This window comes from Watersipora subatra, chromosome 7 (assembly GCF_963576615.1).
Source record: "Watersipora subatra chromosome 7, tzWatSuba1.1, whole genome shotgun sequence".
Taxonomy (NCBI): Eukaryota; Metazoa; Bryozoa; class Gymnolaemata; order Cheilostomatida; family Watersiporidae; genus Watersipora; species Watersipora subatra.
The window spans coordinates 54,645,336-54,658,593 of NC_088714.1; the positions used below are offsets into that span (position 1 = coordinate 54,645,336).

Sequence of the window (13,258 nt, forward strand, 5' to 3'; positions counted from 1 at the left end):
AACTTTAATGACAAATTTATTAAAGAGTGGGGTAGGGAATTTCCTGCTATTATTTTTGTGTATGATTGGACATGCAAGTCATTCATGTACCTGCGTGTGACTGTATACTTATATTCCTGTAATTCAAATTATCTCTTCATGTAAGTTTTAGAATTAGTAGAAAGTAGTATTCAATTTCCAATTTATAACCATGAACCTTATCTCGTCATTCTAGATAGGATAGAGCAGTTCCATCGCTCGATGTGTTTATCTACATAGTATCAATCAGAATCAAGTCATTGTCAATTATCACTATTGGTATACGTATTTTCGAAAGTTATATATAGTGAAGATCAGCTTTACACATTTGTATCAATATACCAAAAAGCAAATTTATTAAAATGTATCAAGCTAAACTCATTTGTATGTATTTATTTTAATACTGCAATTAGAGCAAGAGTATACATTAGTTAGAAAGTTACTGATGAGGGTCCAAATACATAATAACATGATACATGAGCCAGCCATGGTATAATAATTCATCAACCAGGTATGCTCGTGACTCAAGAATGCATCGCTTCAAAGGGATTACAAAAGTTGGTACTTTTATTATGTCATAGATTAGACGGTAAGAAAATTCAGACTTTTGCCACACTGATAAGCAACTTGCCAGTTTTCACAAGCAGTCAAGGAAGGAAGTGAAAAAGAAACTAGTGACTGTCTAAATGACTTCTGAGCGGTTAGACTTGACAAACTGGTAAGATTTAAAATTGTGGAAAAGAATGAACTGAAGAATAGTTGTGCGATTAAAGACAGATTGATCTCAGCAGTTTTTATTGAATAAATACCAACTCAATTTTTTGAATATTTGGTACAAACTTTAACCCGATATGAAATTCTACTGTGTGTAAAGGAATAATGTAATCAGCTTAATGTGGATATAAGCAGGTAATGGATGCCAAATAAATAAGGTAGAGCAATGGGTGAAAAATGTACTAATGCAAGACTTCTTATCTGGGCATCAATAAAGTTAATGTCCTGTTAGTGTTCACTACTAATTCACAACGTCATGACAGGACATAATACATGTATTTTGAATTATTGCTGCTCGGAATTGTCGCCTTTCTGTCTGTTGTGGCGCCTTTCTGTCTAAAGTTGTCGCCTTTTGAACCAAAAGTGTCGCCTAAGCGTTTGTCGCCTTAGTGACTGACGCCTAACCATCCATAACCCTAAGAAAACGTTGTAACCGGAAACACACCTTTACCGTTCAAAACAAGGCATATTGCGCCGAGAGTTATAACTCAAAACCTAGTTCAAGTACATAACATGCACGTAGAATATTCCACTAGCTGAACGTATCTATAAGGCAGCAGTTAACGTACTGTAACGAGCCGAAAGTCCCTTTGAATGAAAGCAGGATGGAGTTTACCAAACACGAACTTTGTTTGCGTATTTGGATTGCTCTTGTTGCGTTCATGGCTTTAGGGAACACTTTTGCGATATTTTTCGGCACACCGACATTTTTAAAATCAAGACTTTATAATTCCAAACCTGAAGAACGTGAGTAATGAAGCTTACTTTTCGGTACTACCAAAAACTTATTAATACTTATGCTTCGTAGTGTTTACGCTCAAAAAGGTTTAGTACCGTTAACATAAAATATATTTTTGTCAACATTCATATGTTTTGTTCTCAAAATCAGTAAATACAACAAGGTACTAAGTTATAAGGCCTCTTAAGATTTTAAAACAGACTTCCTAAGCTGATATATTTAATACTGTATCATGTTTTTTCGTACTAGTTGGACATTCTCACAAGCTGAAATTTACAAGTCTGCAAATTGTTGGACATATGCTCAATTGCATTTTTTGGTCTGCTAAGTAATAAATGTATTTCTGTATTATAGAAACAGGGAACATGTTGTGTGCGTCATCTGATTTTTTCTTTGCCATTTTTTCATTTTCATTTATATTTTTGTGTTGTTTTTGGGTTGAGTTTTTTACTCCAACAGCAGAGCTCAGTTTGTTGCTCGCTCATTAGTCTGCAGGACTTGCTGGCTTGGTCAAGTTTTGTTGGAAGAATTAGTTTAGGACAAACAGATCAATCTGCTCAAAACATTTATGTAGCTTGCAGGCACTGCAAACAATAGTGAAAGAGGGCAGTTCCATAGTGACATATTTTTCTACTACTTTGTGGTCAACTTCTTGACTCAGATGGTAATAAAGAACTGTGAAATAATATTAGTAAGCACCAGGGTCATGACACATTAGAACTTCACTGCGTCTTTGCAGTGCAGTACTACATTATCTGCATATCACTGCGTATTGCTAGAATTACTGCGTACTGCACTGTCAAGTATTAAATATCCACAAAGTACTTATCTTTTGGCAAACTGATTTGCCTGAACGTAATTCGACCGGTCAATGACTTTGTCTCCTAAAAGGTTTCAGTAAGTTTAAAGCTGTGTTGATAGCTTGTGAATGTGTGCAACTCCAATTATTGTATTTTTGGTAAGTTGGTGGTTACTGCCTCGTTATCAAACTCACACTTGGTCACTGCATTGACTACCAAGTGCATAGACAACTTTTCATTTATGAAAAAAGTTGCTCGCTTTTTAACGACCTGTGAGCTGCGATGCAATGTCGCCTAGCTCTGTCATAAAATAGCTGACTCTAGTAAATAGACTAGACACAAGTTGCACTAACTTGTATTGTTTCTCTAACTAAACAATGGAAAGGATAATTAACTGAATTCATGAGATGCAGAGTTAAATCTGGACAATTTCTAAAATGACCCAGTATGAATTTAGCTAATGTCTTGGAAGTCGTGATTTTAAACCCAGTAAGAACACCAACAATGCTTGAAGCTCTTTTTTCATGACATATTTCAGACGCAGCGTAGTTTTATATTACGCGTCTTGGCTTATGCTTGTCCATAGATTTTACTGTTTCACACCTGCATAGTCAGTTCACAACAGTAGGCTTCACAAGACTCCTTGTTAAACTATTTGTTTTGTATTTAAATGACCTTTATTAAATTTTTTACACTTTTGGTTCATTAACCCCACAGACATTATTGAGGATTTGATTGAGTAGATTTTTTATTATGAGAATCTGGCGATTCTCATTATAAAAAATCTTACTCGTGTGACTTAACATGAGTGTCAGTACTTATAACTTTTAACTAGGAACACTTGCCCTTGCTGTTTTTACTAACAAATATTCTTGTTTTAGTTACACCGCTAGCTGCTCGTCTTTTTGGAGTCTGGACGCTTTTAGCCAGTGTTGTACGCGGTTACTGCAGCCTTCATTTAAGAAACAAGTTGTAAGTCGTGTTTATGACTGGTATATCCATTAACATCTGCAGCAATCAAGACTGCTTCAAATGATTTTAGCCTTTTCTATCATACTCTGAGTTCTTGTTGGTTTAAGCCTGGTTCCCATATACGTCGCAAAGCACCGGTGACATCACCGCAGGCTATTAGTGGTGAAATGGGAACCTACGCGCTGGGTACAGCCGGTAGTTGCCAGCGGCATCACAATAGTTTAGCGCTGTTCAAATTTCGCAAAAGGCCACAAGCAAAACCTTCTCGAAATGCACTGTTCAGGTGAAGGTCACCATTAAAGAAACGGCATGGCGAGCGAACATCTTATTTGATTCCACAATTATGTTTAGCGATGCAGCTTTATATGTGAACAGATGCCGCCTAGCGTCGCAAGCGTTTTGCTGCGCAAGTTACCGCCAGAGTCTCGCAATCGATATGGGAACCAGGCTTTATTGGCTGACATTTGCAAATATATTTGACTGATATTTATCATTGGTTAGCAGAAGATTTTAATTTCACTATATATTATTTAACTAGATGTCAGTGTTTCATCTGTCGTTCTTGTGTCAAGTTATAGCGAAGTTTTAGGAATAATAAATCTTCTTTGCGCTGGATTTGAACTCGAAACCTCTAGGTCTGCAGGCAGACGTGCTACCCACAAGGCCTAGCGACTACATTGTTACACAATGAAATAATCGTGGTCATATTCATTGCTTCAGTTAAAATACACAAGCTTGAAAAGCAAAAATAGTAGTGGTTACTACTAGCACACTTCAAGATCATAATAGCAAGAGAGATCATAACGCGTAACATAATACAATGATTACAAGCTGGTTTCAAGATTTGCACAAGCTTATGTTACTAGCTCAAGTCAATTCAATTATTCAATTTGCTAATTTTGCCATTGGCCAAATAGTAAACTTAGCCGATGGCAATCACATTACTTGCCATTGTTTATAAGCTGTTTTTTATTACCCGTGCAACATCAGGCATTTAACTATTTATATTATACTGAATAATAATCTACTATACTTTCTTGTATCTTTACTATAATGTGTTACAATCAATTCCCATGCTCCTTTTTCTAGGATTTTTCAAGTGACGCTGTTAACATTCGCCATTGCTTTTCTTCATTTTATGACGGAGTTGTTCGCCTATGAGACTTGCTTGTTAGAAATTGGAGTTATCTCTCCTTTGATAATCTCTGGTAAGTGTAAGCAGCTAACAACCTGAAATTTTAGCTTCAAATATGTTTCTTGGAAGTTGCTGGGCAATCATGAGCTCTATAGTATCTACTCTGCTTTTACGAATAGGCCTGTCAGAAAGTGTAAACCTTGTCAATTTACAATTAACTTATCGTTAAACCTCTATCGAACGCCATGGCGCTTTATTTTCAACTCTTCTTTTGTAGTGGCATTTTATGATAGGTGACATTAAAATAGGGGGTGGCATTGTATTTTTCAAATAGCTCGTCAGATTTTTGGGAATTTAAAAGGACGCCGAATAAAAGGATGTTGGATTTAATTTTTCAAGGGCGAAGCAAATGTGTCCTATATTGTGTACTCTTCTTTGGGCGGAGTGATATTAACCCTTTTGGATGCAAGAAATCTGATAGCTTACCTTTCACTTGTCATAGATCTCTAAATAAATATTCATAGGGAAGTTGAAAAATATCTCTACCAGTTGATATCTATTGCTTGCAGTTAACCAGCTATGGTCTTATTGCCTGCATTGCAATTTGTGGGAGCTTTCAATTTTTTATTTTATTCTAACTTTGAAGGCATATCTGTATTTTATAACTCCATTTAACAATGTTGCATTAAAGCTCATTGTACTCGTTAATATGTTTGCTACAGTTTGCCACTAAAACTAGCTTTTTATGTGGAATAGAAGAGCAGTTATGAGCATCAATCCATTGTAAGTCAAGTTTAGATTAATGCGATGATGCTACAAAATGATATGAACCTGGAAATTTATAAGTTATATAATACTTTTCTATCAAATGTCACAAATATATATTCAAAAACAAGTGACTTATACAAAGCATATTTATAATACAAAAATTAACATTTTTGAAACAAAAATATTTGGATCATTTGCTCGGCGAGTTACTTTCTGATTGTTGCTTTTGTTTGGAACCATTTCATCTTCTAGCTGTTTAAAACATTCCAAAGTGTCTGCTGACCTCAACTCTTCTTCTGTGCTGCTGAACTAACCGATGCTGTATTAGCTTCCAAACAACTTTTTAGCAGCGATTTGTCTATTAAATCTTTTATTAATATTTATCACTATCAAAGCATTTTAAAAAAATTATGTAACTCATTAGCGTTCAAACAATTTTTTTAGCGGTGCAAAACTTTTACGCGTTGCTATATGGAAAACTGTTCACGAAACTAATGATAAGCTTTTAGTCGCATATTCAATAATTATATTGAAAATATACGAAAGCAACAATCAGAACGCAGCTATTAGAGCAAACAATGAAAATATTTTTGTTTTAAAATTGTAAATTTTTGTTTCTTTAGTAATATAAGTATGGTTTGTTTATGTCATTTGTTCATGAATATATATTTGTATCAGTTGATAAATTATTATTGTATAACTTATAAATTTTCAGATTAATAGTATATTATTTAATAGCATCCTTGCGGCGATCTTAACACGGCTTACAATGGATCGATGTTCATAATTCCACTTCTATTGCACATAAAAAGCTAGTTTTGGCTGCAAACACATTAATGAGTGCAATGAGTTTTTAGCAACATTGTAAATATAGATATAAAATAAAAATGTGTCTTCAAAATTAAAATGAAATAAAAATTGAAAATGTCAACAAAATGCAAAAAAGGACGCAGCTTATCATATCGTCGCTGGTCAATTGCAAACAATAGATATCAACTGGTAGAGATATATATCGGTTTCTCGATGCATATTTTATCAAGAAATCTTTGACAAGTTGGAAGTAAGTTAGCAGATTTATTGCATCCGAAAGGTTTAATATTGCTCAACCGAAAAAAGAGAGCAAAATATAGGCGGCATTCGCTTCGCCCGTAAAAGGGCTAATTTTATCTTCCGAAAGTTCCAATGAGCCATTTGGAAAATACAACGCCAGGCTCTATTTGAATGCTGCCTCCAATTGACCCCCCACTATAAAGGAAGGGTTGAAAAATAGAGCGCCATGGCGTTCAATTAGAGGTTTTACGGTACATTGTTTGATGTGTGTTCACATGTTATCACAATTTTGCATTTTTTTTAATAAATTTTTTATTAATATTTATCACTATCAAAGCATTATAAAGAAATTATGGAACCCATCGTAATATTAGAGAACCTAATATTTTTTCAAGTACCCCCACAAACAGCAAGCTGTTACCACAGTTCTCTATCAAGGAGAGTTGGCTAACTTTTCAAGGTGTAGTATATATATGGCTTTTCGATGGTCAACAGACAAACTTTGTGAAGCACAAAATAATAATATTCTACATTATTGTAGAAGTGTAAAAACATTGAATATATTAACTAATAAATAGCAAACACCAGTGCTTCTAGTACAACAACACTACAATAAATGCGTTTGATGATGGAGTCATTGTATTGCTGGCTGCATTTAGATGGTGAAACTGACTTAATTGGCAAAAATCTAATAGTTTTTTATATATATGTAACAATACGTGAGCTCAGCAAAAACTAACAGCTATGTTGCACTTTTATAGACCCTTGAAAATATGCTGTATCATTTAATAAAGTTACTAAGAGTTGATGGTGAAAATTGTGGCGCTTACGAAAGTGAATAACAAAGAATTTGTCATGGAACTCTAACTACCATTTTAACAAGCATCAATACAAGTACAGAAGCTGACAGCTACCTTCAGAAAATAAATGCCTTTTCACTCTAGCAGAAGAATTTAGTGCTTTTGGGTTCGAGGTGTGGGATGTTCAGATTACAAAGTGTGGGATAGGGGTATACGTACGGGAGGTGTTTAGATTCCAAGGTGTGAGATGGAGTATACATACGACATGTGTGCAGATTCTAGGAAACATACGGTGGTTTTTGCCTAGATACAGACATTGAGACGTGGCGAGATCAGCCAAAATAATTCAGTGTCTCCATGGCCCACATGTTTCCCTTTTAATCAATGAGCTAGAAGATGATACAACACAATAAATTCTTATGGACCTTTTTCCCACTAGTGTATGTCAGTTTCTTATCTGAATACTAGTTACAAACAAGTTATAAGCGGTGCAAGTCATGTAAAACAAATATGAGCAAATTGCTCAAGAGTATTATTTTAAAGACATTCTCTTATTTTATTCAACATATTTCAGCTTTTACTGGCCTAGTTTGCAGTCCTTGAAAGTGAGTATCAAGGAGCAATTAGGAGTTGTCTGCTCATTTAAACAACTTAAGACCCAATTATCATGACAAATATAAAATTCATATTGAAGATTCTGCACGTTCATAGGATGCAAACTGCAAAATGGCTACAATTATTTATTTGCAGACTCAAAAAAATTTGAACGAGTTTTTTAAATAGTGCATGTACATATACCGTAAAACCTCTAATTGAACGCCATGGTGCTCTATTTTTCAACCCTTCTTCTATGGTGGCGATCAATTGTATGGTGGCGGTCAAATAGAGGCTGGCGGTGTATTTTTCAAATAGCTCGTCAGAATTTTGGGAAGGCAAATTTATAGTCGCCTATAATTTGCTCTTTTTTTTGATGGTGCGATATTATACCTTATGAATGCAATAAATCTGCTAACTTGGCTCTAATTTGTCAAAGATCTCTCAATAAATGTGCATCGAGAAACTGAGAAATATCTCTATTAGTCGATATCTATTGCTTGCAATTTACTTGCGATGATATTATTGCCTCTGTTCTCTTTTGCAATTTGCTTGAGTTTTCAATTTTTATTTCATTCTAAATTTGAAGACATATTTTTATTTTATATCTGTATTTGGCATTGTTGAATAAAAGCTCATTGCACTCTTTAATATGTTTGCTACAATTTGCAGCCAAAACTGGCTTGTTATGTGCAATAGAAGTGGAGTTATGAGCATCGATCTATCGTAAGCCGTGTTAAGATAGCTGTAAGGACGCTATTAATTAAATAACACGCTATAAATCTGCATATTGAAAAATTATACCATAATAATCTATCAAATAATAAAAAGATTTCTATTTATCAACAAGTGACATAAACGAATCATACTTATATTACATGCAGAAACACAAAGTAACGTTTTAACAGAAAAATATCTCCATCGTTTACTCGGATAGCTGCGTTCTAATTGTTGCTGTCGATGGAACGAACATATTTTAGTTGTCCAATACCTTCCACAATATTTTCTGACCTCAACTCTTTTTTTGCACTGTTGAACTAGTCGATATTAGCGTCCAACCATTTTTAGCATAGCTTTTATGCGCTGCATTTAGCACGAATGCAGCGCGTAAAAGTTTGCCTAGTAAACGTAACCTTTGATCCAAAACTTGCGAACAGGTTTTCATATGCATGTCCTTCGAAGTATTAGGACCGCATTAAACAAGAAATTGCTATTAGCCTGAGATAGTTAGTAGTTATTTCTATGGCGTTGCTTTCAAAGTTCCATCTACCATCATAAATTTAAACCGTTTTCATATACCGTACAGGATGAATTTATTCACGGAGTTATATTTCGCGAAAATTGTCTTTTCATGCATATTCGCGGATGAATTTATTCGCGGCTGAAAACTTCCACTCTCTAGGAAAAGTTAACTCTATTACGTCTAGCAATAGAGTTAATCTTACGCATGCGCGCATTGCGCGTTTCGTTTTCTATTTAGCTTACAACTACGGGTGGATCGTACTAAGCTATAAATTCTTTGTTGCGTTCAGAGGTTTTCACGAATATTCACAGATTTGGAGGCCTTTGATGAACCAACAATTTGTGGTAGGTAATGAGTTTTTCACATTTACTAAATTAGTTGAATCTTACTTTGGTTCTTCGGTAAAACGCAATATTCATGTTTTCCATCCCTACCAATTCATTATTTGTTTTAGTGTGAGAGAGAGATTTTTCATCATACACGGAAGAACAATGGTTGCAAGGGTGGTGTATGTCATTTTTAGAAGATCACGAATCATTCAGGGAAGTCTGGAAATTCAGATAGAAGTGACCACAGCTACTTACGAAGAGAATATATCTGATTTAAAAAAAGAGCAAAAACGCCTTTACAAGCACAAATCTTTGGCCAGCCGGCAGAACTTTGCAATAGTAAGCTACGAGGAGAGTTCTGATGATAACTTCCTTACCAGCCATGTAGTAGCAAGAGAATCGCCTTTAACATCTACCCAAGACAGTGACAGCGATGTAGAGCTGCTATTACCAAAATAACTAGTCAGAGAGCACCATTACACGCTAGTATTCACTTATCAAGAGTATCAGTTTAATTTTATTGCTCTACACAACCGCAATATAGACTAAACTGTTTATATTTACTCCATTCATCGTTTGTAAAATTTTATTTGTACACTCAAGTTTGTAATAAATTATAATATATCTATACATGAAATAAAATATATAATTTAATCATGTTTGCTGCAGCGATATCTAGGAGTTGTTGTCAATGAAGGGGTCTAGGTTGACTGGTGGCTTCTCTGCCAATATTCCTGCCTTGATGAATATTACTACTTGTCTGTAGTTTTCGTAATCGGAGTAGGTTGTTTTATTCTCAATCTGCAGTAAACACAAAAAAGAAAAAAATCTTAACAAGTGTCAAGGAAGTACAAAAACAATAGCTGAAGTATTTAATGAAAGCGATCAGTTTTTAAACAAAAGAATTAACTAATGCAGTTAATAATGGAAAAACGTATCTGCACTGCACATCAAATACATACCATAATGTCCAGATCAGAATCATGATCGTCCTCAACTTCGGTATTCGAGATTGATGGAGTTGATTTCAATGTATAAAGACTAGGAGAGCTTTTTTGCGATGATGAAGCCATGCCGAACTACTTGTAAAAACCTTGAATAATTTTGCAATGTTTGCTGCAATGGCAATAAAACTCGAACCCCGGCGAGGATTTTAAAGAAGTTTTGGAACTCGGCTACGTTTAGTACTTCTGCCTAGTGGCTATTTTCGCTATGACGCCATTCTGCCTATCTTGTGACAACCTTGAATAATTTTGTAAATAAATGTGATGCATTGGCAATGGTGTTAGCTCAAAGCCTAGGCAATGATTTTAAAAAATGTTTTGGAACTCACCTACGTTTAGTAGTTATATTAAAAACTAGCCTAGCGACTAGTTTTCAATTTGATGCAGTAGTTATTCTCCCTTGTAATAAAAAATAGAACTAATTATTCACGGAATTTAATAATTCGCGGAGTTGACTGTTCGCGAAATCGCGAATTTTTATATCCATCGGATATTTTCATCCTGTACGGTATGTACATGTACTTTGAAGTAGCACGACCACGTTAAACAAGGAACCACCTTTAGCTTGAGACATTTCTATATTATTATTTCTATAGCGTTGCTTTGAAAGTTCATCTACCATCGTAAATTTAAGCCGTTTTTTTATGTAGGCTCCTTCGAAGTAGAAAGACTGTGTTGAACAGAGAACTACTATTAGCCTGAGACCGTTGTTGATTATTTCTATTGTGTTGCTTTCAAAGTTTTTATTGACAAAAAAACGAAAAGCTTTGGAATTGGATGACAATAGAATTAATTGTTATTGATATAAACAATTCATTATTAATACAATTTTGTCGACACATTTCTACTGATCAGTTGATATTATGGGCTCGTAAAGATCAAATAATGTCAAAGTGGTGGTCAAATCGAGGTGGCATTCAATTGGAGAGTGGCGGTCTATTTTTCAACCCTTCTCTCAGGGTGGCGGTCAATTGGAGGTGGCGTTCAAATACAAGCGGCGTTCAATTAGAGGTTTTATAGTAATTTTTCTAGTAAATGTTTGTTTTAATAGATAGGATTGTTGTGAGCAGCAAGGCAATAGGGTTTAAATAAAATAGTTTAGAAATGTATGATAGATAAGCACTGAGTTGGAGTTGATCTCATTTTTTTTGTTTGCTTTTGTCAAACTTATTTAGTACTAGAAATGTTTTCATTTTCAATGCTTGAAAATTCAGTTTTCACATTCTGAGGTTTACTCTGTAGAGTTTTTGTCTAATAACGTGTAAAAATGTTGCAAAACATCATTTAGAGTGGCTAGTAATTGTAGTGTATACGAAAAAAACATGAACCATTGCATAACTGTGTTTATAGGGAAATCATCTCGGTGGTTTTTAAACAAAAGTTTAACTGAGGAGGGATACTGTGTGAGCTCACTGATTATATACAATTGGTCTTTTTTGTGATGTTATCAATAGGCTTTTTATGTATTATATATAGCTTAATGTATCACGTTTGATATTTCAGGTATCTCTATGCTTTGGATGTTCATAGCCCAGTGGTTGATAGAGTTCGATGAAATATTAGTTCGTCCTCGAAAGAGCAAGAAGAAGTCAAAGTAATGAGAATGCTAGCTGTTTTCTATTTTTATATCATTTGCTAAGTAATTTTTATCAAGTTTTTGCAAACTAGTGTTTTTTTTGCTGTTGAATGCTACACATGATTGGTTGATTCTGATGAATTTGCTTAAGGCCATATTAACAAAGATTTTAACACATTTTAACACAGATTAACACATTTTTGCAACCTTAATAATATAGTTTGCAAATTTCTTCAAATATGCTTCTCAAGACATGAGTCATTCCATAATAGCTTCAAACTAGCTGTTCTACATGTCCATTGCATCAGAAAAGCCTGGATATGCACCAAAACTAACATCTTTACAAAATATTCAGCTTTCTTCATTTTTACTTGAACTTTTTTCCCATTTTCAAGCTGACCTTAATCATGTTCATTACTGCTAAAACACTTCTGTAATAGAGATGGTAACCTCAAATAACCTTCCAATGTCATGCTCACCCTGTTGTTTTTGTTTAGTCTTTAAATCGAGGCCACTTTTCAGATATTCCAACCTTGCTGGGGAGCTGCCGCTGTGAAAGAGTGATGAGACTTACACAAACCTGTTTACAATGCTCATATTTCACAAGCTTGTCTGTGAAATAGCTTGCCAGAAAGCATTTGTGATATACTAAAACTAACAGCATATGTTATCTTACACAATAACATTTTGTTAAAGTACATTTATATTGTTATAGATATGCTTCTGTGATAACACGGATTTTTTAAAATTCAATATCAATTGTCTCTGAGCATCGCTGTTTGTTCACAAAGCGTCTGTTAGAAGTATTAATCTAGAAGCTCAGTCAGCATCATCATTAGGTCAAGCAGTTGGTCTTTTGTTGGTAAATTTCCATATTTTTCTGGCATCATATCACCTTGCTTGTCATCCTGGAATATTTGATGAATAAATTCTACAGTCATGGCAAAAGTATGGCACCACCTACAATAATCTAGGATTGCTGAAATATATAACTAGTTGGAATTTGCCTTTAAAGAATACGCAAACACAGAAACTGAATTTTATGTTCAGAATATGCACGCATCTGTTTTTTTTAACCAGTTTTGAAAAAAAAATGCTGTGGCTATTATGTTGCTAAGTAGTGTTAAATGTAACCTTTTTTTCGAAAGGTTAAAAATATGAATGCAGCTTGAAAGAAAAAATAATCACCTATTAACATTTGCTAATGTTTCGTTAACACAAAATAAATTTCATCTTGTGAGAGTATTATGTGATTAGGAGAAATTAATTTCAGCTTGCAAACAGTACAATAGAATCACAGAAAAGTGTGCATTTTTAAATGGTCACTGGAGTTGTTTGATGTAACTCTCATCACATAATGATCGTTGCATATATTACAACATTTCACAAAGTAGCAGTTTCACAGAAAATTACTAACAGGGTTTGGCTACACGTGATTTTAAAAGATAAGTTGCTT

The 13,258-nt window shown here is 34.4% G+C and overlaps 1 protein-coding gene across 1 annotated transcript; it reads left to right on the forward strand.

Moving 5' to 3' along the window:
* Nucleotides 1–1,348: 1,348 nt before the first annotated feature.
* On the forward strand, nucleotides 1,349–12,042 carry LOC137400152 (ergosterol biosynthetic protein 28 homolog). Its single transcript, XM_068086469.1, has 4 exons — nucleotides 1,349–1,539; nucleotides 3,213–3,303; nucleotides 4,393–4,511; nucleotides 11,730–12,042. Exons 1-4 carry the CDS (start codon nucleotides 1,398–1,400, stop codon nucleotides 11,822–11,824), a joined length of 447 nt encoding a protein of 148 aa, XP_067942570.1. The 5' UTR covers nucleotides 1,349–1,397; the 3' UTR covers nucleotides 11,825–12,042.
* The last annotated feature ends 1,216 nt before the right edge of the window (nucleotides 12,043–13,258 follow it).